The 22798-nt window shown below is 39.4% G+C and overlaps 1 protein-coding gene across 7 annotated transcripts in view; it reads left to right on the top strand.

Annotated features, from left to right (window-relative positions):
* ARMC3 (armadillo repeat containing 3) overlaps window positions 1-22798 on the top strand; it is a 104682-nt gene that overhangs the window by 34902 nt on the left and 46982 nt on the right. For all 7 annotated transcript variants that reach the window (XM_040248571.1, XM_040248569.1, XM_040248574.1 and 4 more), the window contains 2 exons: window positions 6223-6375; window positions 6621-6726. In XM_040248571.1, coding sequence (XP_040104505.1) covers window positions 6223-6375; window positions 6621-6726 — 259 coding nt within the window. The remainder of the gene's footprint in view (window positions 1-6222; window positions 6376-6620; window positions 6727-22798) is intronic.

Genomic DNA, 22798 nt, shown 5'->3' with positions numbered 1-22798 from the left:
CTCTAAAGACAGACCATAAAATTAATGCTGGCAAAATTGCTTAGTTCAGAATTCTCCCAAAAGGAACTCAGGCCTTGTCATACCTGGTCAGTTCTGTTCTCTGTCTATCCCAGGCCTCCTTAGTTACTTGAGACCAGACAAGAGGGCAGTGGAAAGACATGGGCAACGTCAAATCTAAAATTTTTATATAGGGTCTCTTTGGGTTGCAGTCTCTCTTGTGATAGTGAGTTTAGTGGGTTTATAACCCTTCATGTGATACAGTTGTGACAAGAGCACCGGATGGAGAGCTCTTATGTTTGAGTTCTACTACTAATTAACTCTCCTGGCACTGCAGTGACCTAGGGATGTGTCTGTGAGTGAGCTATGGCCTCTCTGGAGCTGTTGATGAATTTGTTTATTAATGATTCATTAAGCCCCCAGTTTGTGTCAACAAATCCGAGGAAGGCAAGTAAGCAGACAATCGAAATGCTGTGTTGAATGTGCTTGATGGTGGGCAACGAAGATCCCCTAGGAGGGTCACCTAACACAGACTTGGATCAGACAAGCCTTCTTGGAAGAAGTGATTTACAGGCTAGGTAGGATGTAGAGTGGATGATGGGAATTGGTTGGGCAAAGAAGGTCCTCGTGGGGTTGGGGAGGCTCGGCAGTGCTCTGAGAAGGAACAGTGTGTAAAGGTCAGAGAGAGACAGAATGTGGTAAGTTTCAGAACTGAAGTTTTCAGAATGGCCAGTGAATAGAAAGCAGCAGGAAACTCAGAGTTAAGGCTGGAGTTGTAATGAGGCATCAAATGCTAACGGGCATCACGAACCAAGTTTAAGGGCTTTGGACTTTATTTTCATAGCAACGAAGTGCCACTCAAATGACAGAGAAGGGAGGGAACACTGTAGCTTTTCACTTTTTAAAGAACGAGCACTCTTGCTACAAAGTGAGGAAGAGATTAGATGTGTGTGCGACCATTCATGGAAAGATTGGGGAAGGGCACTGCCGCAGTGACCTAGGTGAGAGGAGAAGGGATCCTGAAACAGAGCCATGGGGGTCGAGATAGACTTGGAGGCATTTGCCATGAGATCCCGCAGCACCCTGGGGAGGTCCATATGGGTTTGTTGAATGACTGTGTGAGGTGGGGGGAAAGGATAGCGGTGCCAAGGACAAGGCCAGGTTTCTGGCTTGGACAGCTGGACATGGAATGGTGCCACTCACAGAGATGGGGAACTGGAAAAGAAGAGCCGGTTTGCAGAAAAGGAAAGGAAAGTGATTCCTTTTTGAAAAACTGTGAAATACACATAGTATAAATTTCTCCATCTTCACCATTTTTAAGTGTACATGCATGCTAAGTCGCTTCAGTTGTGTCTGACTCTTTGTGACCCTATGGACTGTATCCTGCCAGGCTCCTCTGTCCATGGGGTTCTCCAGGCAAGAATACTGGAGCGGGTTGCCATGCCCACCTCCAGGGGATCTTCCTGACCCAGGGATCAAACCTGCATCTCTTATGTCTCCTGCATGGTAGGCGGGTTCTTTACCTCTAGTTTTAAGAGTACAGTCCAGTGATATTAAATTCCTTCGCACTGCTGTGCTACCATCACCACCATCCAACCACAGGGGCACTTCATCTCACAAGACTGACCCTCTGTACCCATGAATCAATAACTGCCGCCCACTTCTCCCTCCCTGTCATCTCTGAAATTCACCATTCTTTCTCTCTCTGTGAGTTTGACTGTAAGTAGTTTATATAAGTGGAATCATACGATATTTGTCCTTTTGTGATTGGCTTATTTCACTCAGCATGATGTCCTCATGGTGTTGCAGAGGGGGGAAACCCTTCCAGTGCCCAAGAGTGGGCTCTTATCTAATACCTGGAAATGGAGTATCCAAGGAAACATGCATGCTGATAAAGCAAGAGACTTTATTGGGAAGGGGCACCCCAATGGAGAGCAACAGGGTAAGGGACCCCAAGAGAACTGCTCTGCCATGTAGCTCGGGTTTTATGATGATGGGATTAGTTTCTGGGTTGTTTCTGGCCCATCATTCTGACTCGGGGTCCTTTCTGGGGGCTTACACATTGCTCAGTCAAGATGGATGCCAGCAAGAAGGATTCTGGGGACACGTGGTGTCTCCTTTTGACATTTCCTGAATTCTTCCAATTGGTGGTGGCTTGCTAGTTCCATGTTCCTTATGAGAACCTCCTGTTGTAAAATAACTCACGGAAACGGTTACTATGGTGCCTGCAGGGTGGGCGCTTTCAGTCCGTGTTTCCTCTAACAAAGGGTCATTCATGTTGCAGCATGTGTCAGGATGTCCTTCCCTTTTTAACTCTGAAAAATATGCCATTGTATGCTTATACCACACTTGTTGATCCATTCATCCACTAATCGACACCGGATTGGTTCCACCTTTTGGGTGCCGTGAGTAATGCTGCTATGAACATAGATGCACAAACATCTCTCTGAGTTCCCACTTTTGATTCTTTGGGCTATATACCCAGAAGTGCAACTGCTGAATCATATGGTAATTCTATGTTTACTATTTTGTGGAACTGCCATACTGTTTTCCATAGCAGCTGCACCATTTTATAGTCTTATCAATGGGGCACAAAGTTTCCAATTTCTTCACATTCTCACCAATACTTGGCATTTTCTGTCTTTAAAAATATATATACTAATATTAACAGGTATGAAGTAGTAGCTCTCTGTCTTGATTTGCATTTCCTTGATAATTAGTGATTTTGAGCGTCTTTTTCATATGCTTAACAGCCACTTAAAACATCTTGGAGAAGTGTCGATTCAAATCCTTTGCCCATTTTTAAATGTGTTTAAATTTTTTTGTTATTGAATTGTAGGAGTTTTTTATATACTCTAGATATTAACTCCTTCTCAGAAATATGACTTGCAAATATTTTTTTCCATTCTGTAGGTTGCCTTTTACTTCTATTAATTGTATCTTTTGATGCATAGAAGTTTTAAATTTTAATGTAGTCCAATTTATATTTTCTTAACTCCATTCATTAGTAGGTTTTTACAAATTTTGCTCCTTCTACTGTTTTTAAGAACAATGTAATGATCAGTATTCATTTATAACATTCTCTTTTTACTTTCCATCATCATCAAAAAATCTTTTATAGACTAGGGTTAGGATTAGAATCATCACTGGATGTCAAAAACACAGTTCAAACAAAAACACATAATACACACTCTTTAAGTTTTGTTTGCTGAGTAAAGTTTTCACATGCACCCCTAAATCAGTGTGCCTTTGACCTAGCACCAGGAGGAGGAAGGCGTTAATTACCATGTTGCCACGAAGTTTATGAACTGGCATTAACATCTCAGCAAGAGCACAGGTGGCCCACTAGCAACTTCTGAGAATGGATAAGAAAAGTATCATTACATACAGATTTATCTTCAGATACAAAACCTCATGCTTTTTATCTTAGTGATACTGAACAACTGTTATTTTTAAAGGACATTGTTCTATTAGTAATATAATTACCTTGCCATCTTTATTATCAGTGTAATTAAAATGTAAATACTTCTCAGTGTAGCAATTCAAAGAAGGTAGTTGGTTAATATGTTAATTCATCTTTTAAATCTATTATAGCCACACTGCAGTTAGCACTTTTGAGGTTTGGTGAACACAGCTGGATTTTGAGAACACTCCCAGCAGGGTTGAGAAACTAATTGCCCACAGTATTTAAATTATTTTTTAAAAATTGTTCCTATAATTGCATATACACTGTTTTATATATATATATATATATTTTGCAACAACCACATACTCCAAAGTTAGTCTTTTCAAATTAATTCTTTTGGTCAGTTTTCCTGATGGAATCCACTCAGAGTGTTCTGTTTAGCATAGTTGATTTAATGCCATAATGGAAGTCTTAATTGTACACCTGACATTTTAAGTTAAAGATTCTGGAAAAGTTTGAGATCTTGGTTATTCAGGGAAAACTAATAAGGACTACATATATGTTAAAACATTTTAGGGGCCACATACTTGATGGAATTCCAATTTTAAATAAAAGGAGCAAGGGATTAAAATGATAGGATTATAGGACATGGTTCGTGATTGGTTTAAGACAAATGAACAGAAGTGTTAGTGACTTCCCTTGTGCCAGTGATGGTCAGATTGCTCAGCATATATCTGTATATCAGATAAACAAAGGCCAAAAGAGTATTTGCAAAGATAGTGACATCTGACCATGACACTGGGAAAAAGGGCGATTTTAAAAAACTATTGTTGAAAGAAGACAAATCATGTATTAACCTAAAAGTGGAAACCTAGTTGTTATAATTTCTGAAGATATTTCTGGGAAAAAAAGTTAATTAAAATATGCACAAGTAATGGATTAATTCCACATGTCGATGTAATCTAACTTAATATCAACATTTTTTTCTACCAAAATATTCTCTTTTGGTATATTGTCTGTATATTGTCACCCTGCTTATTTAACTTCTATGCAGAGTACATCATGAGAAACGCTGGACTGGAAGAAACACAAGCTGGAATCAAGTTTGCCAGGAGAAAGATCAATAACCTCAGATATGCAGATGACACCACCCTTATGGCAGAAAGTGAAGAAGAACTAAAGAGCATCTTGATGAAAGTGAAAGAGGAGAGTGAAAAAGTTGGCTTAAAGCTCAACATTCAGAAAACGAAGATCATGGCATCTGGTCCCATCACTTCCATGGGAAATAGATGGGGAAACAGTGGAAACAGTGTCAGACTTTACTTTGGGGGGCTCCAGAATCACTGCAGATGGTGACTGCAGCCATGAAATTAAAAGACGCTTGCTCTTTGGAAGAAAAATTATGACCAACCTAGATAGCATATTCAAAAGCAGAGACATTACTTTGTCAACAAAGGTCCATCTAGTCCAGGCTATGGTTTTTCCATTAGTCATGTATGGATGTGAGAGTTGGACAAAAGAAAGTTGGATAAAGAAAGCTGAGCACCGAAGAATTGATGCTTTTGAACTACAGTCACCATCTGCAGTGGTTTTGGAGTCCAAGAAAATAAAATCTATCACTGTTTCCACTTTCTCCCCTACTATTTGCCATGAAGTGATGGGACTGGATGGCATGATCTTACTTTTTTGAATGTTAAATTTTAAGCCAGCTTTTTCAACTGTCATCTTTTACCCTTATCAAGAGGCTCTTTAGTTCCTCTTCACTTTCTGCCTTTAGAGTGGTATCATCTGATATATGAGATTGTTGATATTTCTCCTGGCAATCTATTAATGAGAATCAAACTTATGACAAAATTTTCTAAGAAACTGTAATTAGCAAGAAATTACTTGTAAACTATTTCTTTTCCAACTTGTTTTTCTTCTATTATAGCATTAAAAATGAGTTTGATTTAATGTAAATATTGCCTAGTATATGCTTTTAATAAATAGCAATTTATTTAGGATTAAATGTAGAATACAAAACAAAAAATTGTTTAATATTCTCTACCCTAAATACTGCATTGAATTTTATTTCAATGTAGTATTTGTTTTTGTATAGTAATGAGGCTGTCACTTATTAGAAAATCAAACTAAATTGAGAGAAAAACATCAGGAACAAAAAGAACATTAAGAATACCTTGGTTTTCAATTTAGTGTTTTATAGTGGAGTGAATATCATGATAGGTACTTTATTTGTTTTTGAATAGAATGTGCTATGTTTAGATTATGTTTGTGGCAACTTAGCAATTATTTTCATTTTTGCTATGTCAGCATGTAACAAGAAAAAAGATGATTATAAATTCCTTAAGACTTGGAATCACACTTTATTACTTGTTTTCACTTTCTCTGCTCTTCTCTCGAGCATTTAGCTCACAGGTTTGTACATCTTAGGCATTCTGCAAATATGGGGCTTTGTATTTAAAACAAACAGGTTTTGTGCTCAGTAAGAAGACAGCGTGTGTGAATATAGGGCATGACTGGCGAAAGTAAGTTCTTACTAAGTCTGAAATTTGCCTCTTTCTTATTACAGAATTTTTTCTGCCATAGTATTGATATCATACAAGAGATTATGAAAAAAGTGCAATACCCATAATTCATTTTCCATATTCACTATGTTCTAAAGGTTGAATAGGTATATATTTTGTTTAGCTTAGACTACAATTAAAGCTAACAAATAGTTTGAATTCCCATCATTTATGGATGGAGAAGTCTTTATATTTGCACAGTTTCTGTAGCAAAATTCTGATTTTTTTTTTTTTACCCCTTTTGGTTTATGAAAGCTGAAAATAGAAAACTTTTTCACGAACTAGAAGTCGAAAAATGCCTTGTAAGCCTTTTGGGTTCTGAAAACGATGGAACTAAAATTGCCGCTTCCCAAGCTATCTCGGCAATGTGTGAGAATTCGGGCAGCAAAGAATTTTTCAATAATCAAGGTAAGCACACTGGAAAAAGCCATTTTGAAGATGTTGTTTTGGTTATTTAGTCTCTTAAGTTGTGTCCAACTCTTTTGCGACCCCATGGACTGTAGCCCACCAGGCTCCTCTCTGTCCATGGGATTTCCCAGGCAAGAATACTGAGGTGGGTTGCCATTTCCTTCTCCATTGAACATGTTTAGGCTGCCATATTCTAGTTCACATGGATATCTGTAAAGTCACATTTTACTTTTCTTTTTCTGTAGGAATCCCTCAGTTAATTCAGTTGCTAAAAAGTGACAGTGAAGAAGTGAGGGAAGCTGCTGCCCTTGCCTTGGCAAATCTGACCACCGGCAATCCTGCTAATGCGAAGTGAGTACAAAAAACTCATTCAGCACTGACTCGCAGGATAGTTAACAGGCCAAGATAAGCTCATTGTAATCGCCTGCCTTTCAAGGCAGTTTACATATGCTTTCAGATGCTTCTATGTTGGGTTATTCCTTAGGAACCTTTATGAAAATAAGAGTCAGCAGATAGGCCTGTTTTCCAAAAACAGCATAAAATCTTGAGGGTTTCTGGGCTTGTTGGGAAAATGGGTGGGACATTTGATGCAGGTAAGAGGCTAAGCCTTGTAGAAGGTTCCAGAACAAAGAAAATTGGATAATGCTGGGAAATACTAAAGACAACATTCTACAAATATTGGTAAATCAAGAAAAAAAAATTTTTTAAATCAGTTAAAAAAAAAAAAGAATCAGTTTTTAAAAGGACAAACAGATAAAATCAAGAAACACTTTAAAAGTCCATTGAAAACAATATATTATCAGTAAATACCTATGGAAAAAGGCTGAAAAGGAACGTCCTCTGTATTCCAAACACCGTGGCATGTAATTTATATTCATTTTAAATTTTAATTGTCGAGATAATCCATCTACTAATTGAGGAAACAGAGGCTCTGCAGGTTTCCCTAATTTTCCTGAGTACACATATTCATTCAAATAGAGGAGCTGGAAATTAAAGCTTGATCTATTGGACTCCAAAGGCTCGCTATTTCCTCTGCAGATGATAAGGTTGCTTATAAAACAGTAAGAATTTCTAGAAGGCAACTTTCATAAATAAAGTGATTAATGCCATTTGCAATAAGATGGGTGGGCCCTTGAAGATACCATGCTGAGTGAAATAAGTCAGATGGAGAAAGGCAAATATTATCTGATTTCTCTCTTAGGGGAATATAAAAAACTAGCCAGCAAAATTAATGAACAGCCCAACCAAACAGAAACAAACTTGAAGATACAAAAAAAAAAAAAAAAAAAAAAGAGCAGTAGTTACCAGAGGGGAAGGGGCAGGGGGAATGCAAAACAGGTAAAGGGGATCAACTGTACAGTAATGGACGGAAAGTAAATTTTTAGTGGTGAGCACACCATAGTGTATACAGAAGTAGAAATATAATGTACATATGAAACTCGTATAATGTTACAAACCAATATAACCTCAATGAAAAATCTAAATAAATAAAGAAGAGTAAAAAACAATTATTTACCCTCCTTAAATATGGTATGAGTATTAGGGTTCTCTAGAGAAACAGAACCAATGGAAGGTGTGTGTGTGTGTGTGTGTGTGTGTGTGTGTGTGTGTAATGAATTTATTATAGGAATTGGCTCATGAGCTTATGATGACTGAGAAGTTTCAGGATCTGCCATCTGTGACCTGGAGAACCAGGAAAGATGGTAGTGATGGTCAGTCCCAGTGTGAGAACCAGGCGCACTGATGTCCAAGGAAAGCAGATGATGGTTGCCCCATCTCAAGAAACTCACCCTTCCTCCTCCTCTGTCTGTGCGTGTGTAGTCAGTCATGACTCAACTCTTTATAACTCCATGGACTGTGTAGCCTGCCAGGCTCCTCTGTCCATGGGCTTTCCCAGGCAAAAATATGGAGTGGGTTGCCGTTTCCTCCTCCAGGGGATCTTCCCATCTCAGGTATCAAACCTGTGTCTCCTGTGTCTCCTGCATAGGCAGGCAGATTCTTTACTACTGAGCCACCTGGTAAGCCCCCGCTCTTTGTTCTGTATTGTTCCTCAATGAATTGGATGATGCCCACCCACATTGAAAAGAGGAATCTTTATTCAGTCTACTGATTCATTCAAATGCTGACCTCTTCCAGAAACAATCTCTCACACACACTCAGAAACAATGTTTCACCAGCTATCTAGGCACCCCTTACTTAACCCAGTCAAGTTGACCCATAAAATTAACCATGTCATTACGTCAGTTTTTAACATTCACATATTATGGTTCTCTGGCATTGCTGCTAAAATTATCCCTTCCTTATTTGAAATAAATCCTCCTCCACCCCATCATATGTTTCATCTGTCTCTTACCCTTTCTTTTTCTCTACTCACACACAAATTTTTATAAGACCTTGACGGAAAGACTAAAAATCTAACAATGCCCAAGAAAAATGTAGCCAAAATGAGTAAGCATCAAAACAAAACTGTGTTCCTTTAAGAGCTACAATCTTTGACACAATCATTTCCTAAATTCAGCGTGCATCATAATGTGCATGAAAGCACACACACGTCTAGAATATCAGGTCATAGTAAGCAGCAATTTGAAAACAGCATACTCAGTGATTTTTCCAGTATAGTCCCGCTAGTGCAAAAATCTTATCAGTGACACCAAAACGCTTCACTCTCCAGTGCATTTAGATTTCTATATTATCTGAAATACTCTAAAAGGCCTCTAGAGTGTATAGCTGTCTTGATTTGATGTGAGACTGCCTGGCTTACCTCGTTTCACAGTTTTATATAACATCCTAGACAATCAGGATGATAAGTAATACTCAAAGAAGCTGCCTTCAGATTTTCTCTCAATTTTCCATTTATCAAATTTTTGTTATCTGCCGATATAGTTCCATTTTGTCCACAGAGAGGTCAATTAGGACTAGATGGTGCCTGACTTTTCTTCTGTGATAATCAACTTTACTTTCTGTAACTTAATTTTTCTTATCAATTTTAATTGCTGTTATTTCTTTAACCTATCATGTGCTGTACATTCTGATTTCTTTTTCCAACTTATGTCTGCTAAGGGAAATGGGATCTGAATGAAAGTGGTTTTATGGTTTTTTTGAGGTCTATATAGCTTTTACTTTGGACTTTTTGAGCTAAAAAATACTGAAAATTAATGGTTTTGAGAAAGATACAGAGTCAGATTTGACCTGTTTGTGCCAAATGCTGAGAACTGGGGTTGAAAAAGATTCTGTCGTCAATCGAAAGGAATGAAAACAAGCAAGCCCCACTGTCAATCCTTCTAGGCAGTCTCCTGGGTCTTCTAAGCTAACTACAACAGAAGAGACCACAAAGATGATTGGTTATTTGTAGCACCCACTCAAATCACCTTTAAAAGTTATATCAAACTTGGCATGGGTGTTTCCAGTATCACTTTTTGGAAACAGTCCATTTCAGCCCCTTTCTTAGCGTTGTACTGTAGGATCGAAGGCTGAGTCCCTGGCTCTGCTGCTGGGTAACTGGAACTGAAATAGTTAGAAAGCCGCTTTTCCACCACATCTAAGTATTAATAGTAAGAGAAGAAAGCAAAAACCCAGAGCTGATGTCTTCCAGGTACCTTTAGTAGCTGTTGGGATACTTGATATTTGGTAGCCTGATTTTTTTTTTTTTTTAATGCAATGAAGGGCTGAGAATTCTAGTTTTGTTGTTAAAATGTAACCCCTTCCTCTACACTCATATCTCAAGGTGCCTAAGATGGATTTCTAATTCTTAAACTCAGGGCACTTTCTGGAGTTAGAGATTCACCTCATGAATTAGATGGTCACTGGCTTGTTATGACAACATATGATGCTGGTATAATTTCCTTTATGTATGTTGAGGGTAAATCAAAAGTTTCTAAAGTAAAAAATGAAAACCAACTGGAGGAAGGAGGAGCATACTTTGTGATGACTTTTTTTTTTTTTTGCAAAATTGACAAATGCTTTTTTTAAGTCAAAGTATTTTTATAATCTAAAAACATAATTTTATAATATGCATAAAACTTTATAACCTAAAATACCTGAATTCAGATTTGCACACATCTTGCTTTCTTCCAAAAGAAAACACATTGAAATGTAATAAAATATGACAATGAATGAATGTCAAAGTTCTAAGAACCCAAAACAGAGACAAATAAAAATATGATGATGAGAAATTTGGTAGCAGTGACAAACCACCAGACCACCCATACCTCTTTGTGGAAGATGTTCAACTTTAATTATAAGTATGACTTTAATTGCTACCAAAAGATCTTGGCTACTTGTTATTGTCTGTGAATGTGGCTTCCTAGATAAAGTCTTCTGGACACTTGAAAATTTACTTCTATAATCAATAAAGGTTTTTTAAAATATATAATGAATTTGAATAAAAATCTTCTAAAATCCTCCCCTTTCAAATTTATGATTGTATGGTCATTAAACTTGGGAGGGGAGAGGGAATGCACTGTGGTTATCATTTTGAGTAAGTGGCTATCATACATTCCATGGTAGTGTACTCAGGCCCCTTAGGGAAGGTGGGTGCTTGCCCAGTTGCTGAGGATAGCCTCCAGGTAGAGCGCCTTTGGGCTGATACATTTTATTGACTCCTTACGCAGGCTGGCAGTGTTAATGTTGCGGTCTCTAGAGTTGATGGGTAGAGCCAACCCTGCCAACATTCTCTTCAAATTCCTTCTTTTCAGCCAGTGTAAAGCTTGGATACCAGGTAACCTAGCTTTATCAAATTTTATATAAAAGCAATAATGGAGGGCCTGAGGCCACGTCTCTAAGTGGTGTTTTGGTCCTCACAGGCCATTTCTTTCTTTTCTGATAATTCTCATGTGTGTTCTGGATATGTGAAGTCTCCAGGTATTTTTGCATTATGGGTAAGTGAAAGTGTAATTTAAAAATAATTCAACAAACACAAACCCTTTTACTTATAAACAAACAAGCCAATGTCAGGGAGTAAAATGATGATGAGTAAAATAAACAATAAAGTTATTCTGGAAGTTCGTTCACCTCCCAGGAGTGTTTTGCTTTAGGCCTTTTGCATGACCATCCTTTCTGTATGGAATGTTCTTCTACTCCATGCATGCCCACCACGCAGTTCCCCACCCCCTCAAGTCTGCCCAAATGCCACCCCAAGAAGGCCGATGGTGACCACTGTGGTCGCAGCGCACCACCCACATACCTTCTCCATCCTCCTTTCCTGCTGCCCTTTTCTCAGAGCTCTTAGCGTTTTCTTAGCAACACACAGCTCATGCATTCTGTTCTCTGACCAGCTCCCAGTGAGTCTGTTTAACTCACTGACACACAACAAGCATCTAGAGTAGTCCCCATCCCATAATAGCATTTTGGGGGTGGGGTGGGGGAGTGGGCGCACACCAACAACACAATCAAAAGGAAAATGACAGTGAAAGAAGATCTGTCTGTTATCAACCAATGCTGAAAACTTAAAATAGAAAGTGATCATCTGTACTGCATTGTTTTCACACAATTTCATTCACAAAGTGGAGAGCAACTTAGTTCTAAGAGTCTTCTAGCCATACTTTCCATTCTGTATTATCTGCAGAATAAAGGTCACTCAAAGTGGACAAAAAGCAATGAATAAGAATAAAAATAACTATTTGAGGATACAGGAAAAGAGGACAAGAAGAGCCAGAGTCACTTATTTAAAGTGATAGGAGGAAAAAAAGTAAAATCATTTTTAAGTGAATAAGTAACAAGTGAGGTCAAAACAACCACCAGAGAAAGAAATAGGTGGAAATGGAAACAGAGAAACAACAATTAATTTTATATAAATATGTAATCCAGGGGACTTTCCTGATGGTCCAATGGCTAAGATTCTGAGCTTCTGATACAGGAGACCCATGTTCAATCCCTGGTTGGGAAGTAAGGTCCCACATACCACAACTAAGACCCAACAGCCAAATAAATAAGTAGATTTTTAAAAAAGCATTAAAAACGTAATCCAGTTAGTTAATTTGAACACGATTATCCTTTTTTGGTTCATTGTTAATCTTTTTGACAGTTCTCAATTTATAATACTTTTTAGAAAGGAGAAAGTTGTTTATTTTTGAAAGTAGTACTATTTAGGCTAAACTACATATTTACATTGTACTTCTTAAATCCAATTAGTCATATCCAAGTTTTATATTATTTACATAACTACTGAGAGCATTTGTTCTTGGAGGGGCAGATTCTCTATATTAAAATAGTTTAAACTATTAATTTATAGCATCACTGCCATCTGTTGGATCTGATCAGAATTAGAGTTTTTCAGTTATTCCAAGAATGAGAAGTGTTCAGCGCTTTTCATTTCCCAATGCCAACAGTGAGTAAACTTTGGAAACCGGTAAACAATGAAAAGATTAAAAAATAATGTGATTGCCAATTAGATATTTTTCAAAAGATACAATTATTTGAAGAAATAAAACATGAATAAGATTAAATTATAAAAAGTAATAACTACAATTACTTTAACGTTTATAGAGAGGTCAGCTGAAACTATGGTTTTGCTATAGAAAATGCTCAGTCAAGTCTCTGTTATATATCTATGCTGCTGCTAAGTCACTTCAGTCGTGTCCGACTCTGTGTAACCCCATAGATGGCAGCCCACCAGGCTCCGCCGTCCCGGGGATTCTCCAGGCAAGAACACTGGAGTGGGTTGCCATTTCCTTCTCCAATGCATGAAAGTGAAAAGTGAAAGTGAAGTCGCTCAGTCGTGCCCGACTCTTAGTGACCCCATGGACTGCAGCCTACCAAGCTCCCCCGTCCATGGGATTTTCCAGGCAAGAGTACAGGAGTGGGGTGCCATTGTATATCTATAGATCATACTAACTCACTCTTGATTCTTCATATTTACTTCATAGTGTCTCCATAAAGAACTGGGTGATTTCCTTAAATCTTGGAGAACTTGTTATCTCCATTTCCTTATTTGTAATGTCTTAAACATTTAATTTTCTTATGGCTGCCCTGGGTCTTCATTGCTACGAGTGGGTTCTCTGGTTGCCAAGAGTGGGGCTCCGCGCTAGTTGCAGCGCGCAGGCTTCTCATTGCGGCAGCCTCTCTGGTTGTGGATCACTGGCTCCAGAGCACGGGCTGAGCAGTTGTGGCGCACTGCCTACTTGGCCCCCAGCATGTGGGTCTTCCCAGATCAAGGGCTGAACTGGTGTTCCCTGCTTTGCAAGATGAATTCTTCATCACTGGACCACCAAGGAAGCCCTATTTTTTTGTTTTTAATAGCCCTTCCCACAACAGCAGTGATTCAAGCAGCATATATAGTGCTTACTTAAAAAAAAATTTTTTTTTTGATTGACTGCTGGGCCACTGCTGCGTTCCACACTACCAGAGACAACTCTCCTCTAGGGACCATCCTGCTATCATGTGACCTGTGGTCAGGACCACAACAAAGGAAATAAGGGGATGAGTAGCTAGAACACCCCAAAGAGACTCCAGGAAGAGACAGAATGCCCCCGAATTACACAGCTGTGCATGTTGAGTGCTTTGGGAACTTTTCAGTGTCCTCATTCTATATGGATGACCTGTCATTCTGTATTACCAGTATTCATATTTCTCTTCACTAACACAGAAATAAAGCAGTGACTGAATCATTTCAATATCTAGTAGAATTATTTATCAGGGTACTAGGCCTAAGACGGGCCTCTCAGGTCATGCTAGTGGTAAAGAACCTACCTGCCAGTGAAGGAGAAGGGACTTGGGTTTGATCCCTGGGTTGGAAAGATCCCAGCCCATTCCAATATTCTTGGAGGAGGGCAAGGCAATATTCTTCCACTCCAATATTCTTGCCTGGAAAATCCCATGGACAGAGGAGCCTGGTGGACTACAGCCAATAGGGTCACAAAGACTAGGACATGGCTGAAGTGACCAAGCATGCATGAAGACGCCTAAGAAAGTCATGTAATGTGTAGAGAAAATCTTTTAAAGATGTGCCACATATAAAACATCAAGAAAACACAGCACTTCATTTATTCACAATGACCCAGCTCTCTATCCATTCAGTATTGTCAGGGAAGGGCCTGACCTTAAATAATTCCTTAGAATGTTAAATCTCTCTAGTGTTTGGAAACCACTTTCCAAAGCTTTTTAAAAAATCCACCCCCACCCCAGTTAAATAGGTTTGGTGGAAGGTAGTGTACTTCTGTATTTATTTCTACAAATATTTCTTTTACTTTCTTTTACTCTGCAGATTTAAGTATAGACTAGTGCTACTCTTTAGTAAGTCTCCTACATACAAACGAGTTCCATTCTGAGAGCTTATTTGTAAGTCCAATTTGTTTATAAGTTCATTTGGCTGATAAATCCAACAAAGTTAGCCTAGGTACCCAACTAACACAATTGGCTATATAGTACAATACTGTAATAGGTTTATAATACTTTTCACACAAATAGCACATAAAAAAAACAAACAAAAAGTAAAACAATTTTGATCTCACAGCACCTTGAAAAGTACAGGAGTACATTACAACGGCTGGCACACAGGGACTGGCATCAAGTGAGCAGGCACGAGGAGTTACTGACTGGAGGAGGAAGGGGAGGTGGGAGATGGTAGAGCTGAATGGTCATCAGCAATAGGAGACGGAGGGCAGGCTGCAGTTTCATTCATGCCTGACGCTGATGGCCCGGGTTTTGGTTCCTTGCTGGATTCAATTCTATCTACCCTCTTGAAAAAAGGATCCAGCGATGTCTGGGTAGTAGCCTTTTCTCTTGTCATTGATGCACTGGATTGCTTTCCTAATGGCTGTTGCAAGCTTTGTGTACCGTTCAACATTTGGGTCTTGTGTCTCAAAAGCAAACAGTGTCTCCTCAAATAAAACCCTCATGCCATTTCCTGCATCGTGAATCTCTTCAAGTACGTCTTCTTCCTCCTTTCTCTGGATATGTGTGCATCTTTGAAAGTTCACAACTTGAAGGTTCCTATGTAGGGGATGTACTGTATTTTCTTGTGCACTTGAGGCTGTAGTGCAATGAATGATGATAGTCATTTCAAAGAAGGGGACAAAACACCTCTCTTAGAGTTGGCAAAACATCACAAGATTCACTTCCACATTGCCATTCCCCTCCAGGAAGATATATATATATATATCTCCCAGATGGCTAGAGATGCATACCATCACCCTTTCAAAATAAACTTTAACATTTGTTCTAGATCATACTTCTTGACCAATCCACACAGATTCACTTAGGAATAAGTAATCTTGTCATTTACAATACTTATTTTTTTTAATCAAAGAAATATTGACCATAGAAATAATCCACTGTGATTTACAACATTAAAATGTAGTCTCCGGAAAAATGCAAACTCATGTTACAGACCTGATGTATGGGGTGGGCTTGGTAATGCTAAAGCTGTGCGGTTATGGTCTTTGTTAGGGCTTTTCACCGAAAAGGTTTTCCGCAGTCCATTTTCCTCTAACGGTGGAGGAACTGTGTCTTCATACTGACCCCTAGTGGCAGTTTAGGCAGATGTTGGGGGAGGGGCAGAAAAGGTAATGGAAGATTTGCTCTGTATTTTAGTGAAAATGCTCACCAACTTAATCCGGAATATTCTTCAGTGTGTTTAAAATAATATTTTAAAACATTATTGAAAGATTGTGATCTGGAAAGCATTCCATTGTGGTGCTTTTAAAGAGATAATATTCTACTGCTAGCTGTGTGTTACTAGATGCTTGTCTTTGTCTCCTTTTAAGGTGAAGTCATTTCAAAATATTTTGACACATTCATTGTCCTGGTGGCTGAATATCACCTGTGCTACATAACCATATAGGATAAATATAATATGCTTAACTGACATAAATTAATCTTGTTGTTATGGTACTTACTCTAGAGCTGAATTTTTTGCTCTTGACTTTGAATAATAGAAATTATTTGGTTTTAAAATTCTTACTTATATCACTTTATTGTCAGGTGCTACCTCCTTTGAATTAAAATGCTCATAAGATGAGAATCCTCCAAGACAACTTGAGTTAGTTCCTTTTAGAAAGTTCAATTTTGTAGTAAGGATGTATCAGATTTTTGTCCTCAGGATGATACCTCAAAAAACTTATTTAAAGTGTTCTTCACTATCTTAAAAGCCTTCTGAAATTAACAGATAAAATATATGGGAGGCACCTTCATGGTAAACTTAAGTAGTATTCTTTCCTTATTTCCGTCCAAGTTTACCGAGTGGATACTTTCTATTTCTACCCCACCTTAGCACCTAGATTTCTTCTCTGCTAACTGTATATTGATCAACACCTTTGATTTTAAGGAGTATATAGAATGAAAAGCTGGATTTTGCAATGAAACAAGTCAATTCCGTATCCCCATTTTGTGTCAGTTGATGCCTAGTCAACCTTCACAAACAGTTTGAATTTTATTAGCTACCAGTTGAGGCTAGGTGAATCCCATGAAATGTTCAATTAGAAAATTATCTATCCTGCTTTTATTACCTGGAGAGCAAAGACTGACATTTGCATAACCTTATTTTAAATTTGCTGGTACCTCTTTCAGGCTTAATTTCCAATGTAACTGATTTTAAGAGGAAATTATCAAACAGTTTGGATAGCTTAATACCTACATAAATTCCACTTTTACTCATCCTTGACTTGTTATATTAATTTTTCCCATGATTTTCCATCCCTCTGAAAACAGCCTTCACTGCTCATTTGTTGCCTAAACAAAGACTTGGGGAGTGATGCTTGAGGAAATTGCTTCAGCTCCAGCCCTGCAGAGGTTGGAGATTTGACTGTCTAGCTGAAAAGTTGTCTGAAAATGAAAAGTTCATACATAGATGCAAATTTGGAAACAGGACGCTATTTTCCCATGATCCCAGAAATGGAGACAGGATTATAGGAAAATCTCTGCCCTTGTGGCTCACTCAGTAGGCGTGGGTAATGATGTGATAATGATGGTGACGTGGTGATGATGATGTTGATAGCAATGATGAAATGAGGATGATAGTTGGAATGTGTGGCCAGGCACTGAGCTAAGTACTTGGAATGTATCAGTAAATCTTCGAAAAGTTCCCTACGATGTAGCAAGCCTTATTATCATGTCCATTCTGCAGCTGAGGAAACAGAAGCACAGTCCTTGTTGAAGGTCACAGAGGTGAGATGGACACTATACGCCGAGCCAGTCGGCTACCTATATCCAGAGAAAGCCCATGATTTTTCTTTCTCTGCCTCCTGCTCACTATCTCCCTGAGTCTGAGCTTCTCCAAATCTTCCCACCAAAATGTTTCCCTCTGCCTTCTTGGTCTCTTTGGATTCCACCAGACTGAAGGCACCTTTTGGAGAAGTGAGTTTCCATCCCCACCTCTCCTTCCTCCCTCCTTCCACCTTTCTCCCAGGTTTCTTTCCCCGTTATCACTTCACTTCCTCCTCACCCTTGTTTTCTATTTATAAGAGAATAAGAAAAAGAAAAAAAAATGCATTCAAAGGTTAGTAAAAATTTCCCAGAATGCTGCACATTAAAATGGTCTCCCTTATTTTTCATTTCCTAAGGAATGATGAAGTAAACCAAATAGATGCTGGTGCTTTTTTTCCCCCTTGAAAGTACATTTTTTAAAGCTTAAGCTATTAATAATTGCAAAAAAAAAAAAGTAGTGAACTAAAAGTCAGATCACCATGGTTTTAATTTTGTCTCTGTTGATTGACTTGCTCCCTGAGCAATTCTCTCACTAAATTTTATCTTTCTTAACTATAAAACAAAAACAAAATAAAAATGGAATCTGAATTCTATTTTGCACATCCAAGTGATTACCCTTGATCCAGGGAGCCAGGAACACAAATTTACGCTAGGAATAGATGGGATCACTCTTTACCACTTTTATCATTTTATCCCAAAGGCTAAGGAAGTTCCTATCTGTGAATTTTGGTTTCTTGTATAAATTACTTCACTGTTACTTGGGTGTTCTTTGTGTGCCAGGCACTGCTCTAGGCTGTAGGGGTTCAGTAGGGAACATGACGATGGTTCCATGAGACTGTTTTCATGAAGCTTACAGGTTGGACCGGAAGACAGACAACACATGAATAATTTTAAGGTAATTTCAGAGGCAGTAACAGTATGGATTAAATAAAACAGCATGATATCATAGAGAGGGGCATACATGACAACAGGGTTTTGAAAGGAGTCACAGGAATGACACAGCTCATCAAAGAGGGTCTCAAGAAGCAACATTAGAGCTGATGAGCTGAGGGTAGTCCTGGCAATGGCCAGTGGTTTGTTTTTTTTTTTTTTTTTTAATGTGCAGTCACGCTAGAGATTTCAGCATCCTTATTATTTAGTTAAGAAAATAAAAAACGTGGTATCTCTAATTACTTTGGGATTGTGGCCCCTGTCACACCCAGATATGTAAACAGACTGACTTCCAGGCTAAACAGAGACATTTGGTAGCTGCAGAAGCCACTTATTATGAATGTTCTAACACCTTGACCATTATTCCTATTTTATCAGGAGGCAAGTCAGTCATATTAAATGAAGACAGTTGTTCTTTCCTGATGGCATCTAGTTTATTATTGGCAGGCATTGCAGCTTTTTGAGACAGAAGGTGGCATGTACGGAAGTGAGGTATCCTGATTAAACAGATAGGTCAATAAAGATTCCATGTCACTTGTAAGAAAATTACATTTGATTTCTCTGTACCTTGACTGACTGCCTCATAATTGGTAAAAAACAAACAAACAAACAAAAAAACACCCTGTGTGTTCTCTGTGGAGGGGCTGGATTAGGGTGTACTTGACTCCTTTTAAGTAGCAGTTTTCTCTTGAAAAATCATGATGTTGCAGCAACTGTAGTTAAAAGCATGTCCTGGAAGCCCCCAAATCATACTTTCTAGGGCACCTTGGTATGATGGAAACAATTTGATTTCACATACTTAGAAAATTTTATTTTGCATTTTTTCCCCTTATTTTGCTGTAGGATGCAAAGCTTCCTCCGTTTGTTTTTTATGGCTGGGTTTCACTTTAATAATAATGTTACTTTACATTCTTTTTTTGCCTGCAGTTTAATCATGACTCTGTCCCTTACTACAGGATAAACGTCTTTAAATATTTCTTTGAAAAGAGACAATCTCTTGGCTACTTTTGTCAATTCTGGGGTTCAGCCAGAGTTGGGGGGCACATTTCTTTGTCTTCTGCAGCTGTACGGCTGCCTCGGAATGACGGCTGTTTGGGACTCAGAAATCGATCAATTTAACGAACACTCTCGACTTCTCGGGTCATTACCTTTGAAAAGCTGGCTGGAATGAGAGTCAGGAATCCTGTTCACAGCATTCCAAATCTGGCTGTGATAACCAGGAGATCTGTTTATCTTAGCGGCCCGCGCCCCACCCCCCTCGCACCTGTATAGACTCGCGGGAACCCGCAATTAAACGCGCCAGCCCCGAGCCATTGGGGCACAGCACCTCCCCGCCCCGCTCGCAGCGTGCCTGCCACCAATATGTCTTTCTTTGGTGTGACAAACCTCACGGAGACATATGAAAAGCCGTGCTGGTGGGAATGGTTGTAATCACTGTTAACAAACAAGGTTCTGATTGCCAATATTACCATCTGTTCCATCGGGTTCCACATATTCCCCGGTATGTGGGCTCTGTTAAACAGATTTTCCGTGCGGCCCAAGGTCACCCTTGATTCATGTAACCAGCCTTTGCAGATGGGTTAAATGTGAGCCTCCCAACAGCAGCAAGAATCAACATCCGAGAGGTACCAAATCATGTTCTCCGATGACAGAGCCCAAATAAACAGTCCACGGTGTCGGCAAAGACAGACTATCCACATCCCTTGATACCTGAAAGGAGTAGATCCCAAAGACACTGTGTCAAGCGCAAGATTCTTCTATTACACTTTCTATAAAAATGACTTCACTGTATAATTAGAGAAGCCCAGGGGTGAGGAGGAAATAACCTGCTTTCAAGAGCAGCTGTTTAAGTGATACAAGCAGAGATTCCCATACTATTGAGTCCTCTCCCTTCTTGCGAACTTAAAACTGAGCTGAGCAGTTTTCCTTCTCTGTTTCTCAACACCTGCAAGAGGTTCTCATCACTCCCCTTGAGGTGATTCAAGTCAATTAAAATATATTGATCGTCTCAGCACTGGGGATATAAAAAGACTCGCAGCCTGGCTGAGAAGTAGATACCAGGCAGACACAGAGGCTGGGTGATTAATAAGGAGGGGCAGTAATGGATGTGGATAACTTCACCCAGGAAAGGGCAAGTGAGCTGGTTTTGCAGGGTGAGCTAGTGGTCCTCAGGCAGAGGTGTGGGAGAAATAGGGCAGGGCATTTGGGGCAAAGCGAGCATGAGTGCAAAGGCACACAGACGTGAAACAGCATAGTAAATACAAGGAGGCATAAAATAGATGCTATTTGTGCAAATGAATTTTTCCTTAGTATTCTTAGCGCCCTTGCTGTAAGTGCTTTTTCACTGTGGGGCTTGGGGACTTAATATAAAAAAACTTTGTGTTGACTTCCTTTCCATAACATGTGCCATGAAATATTTTGAGATGGTTACTATTCTCTGACTGTGAACGTTTGTACCCAAATCTCATTTTTTTAAAACACAAAGAAACATTTATGTTTAGCAAACGCATGCTCTGAACTTATGTGAAAAAGAAGACCTAGTTTGCTGCTGCTAAGCCGCTTCAGTCGTGTCCGACTCTGTGCAACCCCACTGACGGCAGCCCACCAGTCTCCCCCGTCCCTGGGATTCTCCAGGCAAGAACACTGGAGTGGGTTGCCATTTCCTTCTCCAGTGCATGAAAGTGAAAAGTGAAAGTGAAGCCACTCAGTCGTGTCCGACTCTTAGCCACCCCATGGACTGCAGCCCACCAGGCTCCTCCCATGGGATTTTCCAGGCAAGAGTACTGGAGTGGGTTGCCATTGCCTTCTCCAAGACCTAGTTTGGGGGTCAAGAAATGCTTCCTTGAGGAGGAGATGTTAGTGTTGAACTTTGAAAGATGAATGGGAATTATTGGGGGAAGAAATGTCCAGGCAGGGGGACCAGAGTGTGAGGACACCCTGAGGTGGCATGGAGCCTGGCAAGGTTGCCAGAAAGGCCTGGCTGGGATGCAGCAACAGGGAGAGGTGGCAGGGAGTGTGGGGGTGAAGGAGACAGGGTCAACTCATGCTTAACTTTAGAGGACACATGAAATCTGGGGTTTTATCCTGAGCAATGGGGAATGGTGGAAGCTTTAAGTAGAGGAGAAATATGATTATATTATTTAAAAAGTAACTTAACTTCACTCTGTTTTGACAGACTCCAGGTCCACCCAAATCTCTTCAAATGACCCAATTTCATTCCCTTTTATGACTAAGAAAGAGAAAAACAAATACCTATATATTAACACATGTATGCAGAATTTAGGAAAATGGTACAAATGAACCTGGTTCCAGGGCTGGAATAGAGATGCAGACATAGAGAATAGATGTGTGGACATGAGGTGGGGCAGGGAGGGTGGGATGAACTGAGAGATGAGGTTTGACGTAAATACACTTGGCTGCATGCTCAGTCAATTGTGTCTGACTCTTTTGTGACCCCATGGACTGTAGCCCACCAGGCTCCTCTGTCCATGGAATTTTTTAGGCAAGAATGCTGGAGTGGCTTGTCATTTCCTACTCCAGGGGATCTTCCCGACCCAGGGATCAAACCTGCTTCTCTTGTGTCTCCTGCATTGACAGGTGGATTCTTTACCATTGTGCCAAACCAAATAGTGGGAATCTTCAGTATAGCACAGGGAGCTCAGCTCCGTGCTGTGATGACCTAGATGGATGGGAAGGAAGGGGTGGGAGGGAGGCTCAAGAAGGAGGGGATACATGTATACATATAGCTGATTCACTTCATCATACAACAGAAATTAACACAACATTGTAAAGCAATTATACTCCAATAAAAATATAAAAGTGAAAAAATTTAAATCACTTTAGTAACTTCTCTGGTGGTCCAGTGGTCCACCTGCATTGGTGCTCCCAATGCAGGGGGCCCAGGTTTGATCCCTAGTCAGGGAACTAGATCCCGTGTGCTGCAACTAAGGTTTAGAAAGAAGATCCCATGTGTGGCAAGTAAGACTCAGTGCAGCCAAAGAAATATATGTATATATACATATATATGTATAAATATATGTGTGTATATATATATATTTTAAATCACTTAACTGTAAGATGGAGAAAAGGTTGGAGTGGATGAGGGGGAAAGTGTGTTAGGAGAGAACTTACATCAATCCTTAAGAAAGGATATTGGATTGGATTCAGAGGGAGAGATGGAGATGGAGGAAAGGGAGGGATTTGAGAAATACAGAGGAGGGAAATAGTCAGGACTTGGTAATAAATTGACAGACATGACATGTCAAACTTCACTTCTATTTACATATATGATATAAACATGTTTTTATACATTCCCATATTTGGTTTTTAGTTTGGTTAAACTTTTCAATTTACA

This window comes from Oryx dammah, unplaced genomic scaffold (genome assembly GCF_014754425.2).
Source record: "Oryx dammah isolate SB20612 unplaced genomic scaffold, SCBI_Odam_1.1 HiC_scaffold_10, whole genome shotgun sequence".
Taxonomy (NCBI): Eukaryota; Metazoa; Chordata; class Mammalia; order Artiodactyla; family Bovidae; genus Oryx; species Oryx dammah.
This window is presented reverse-complemented; position numbering and strand designations above follow the sequence as displayed.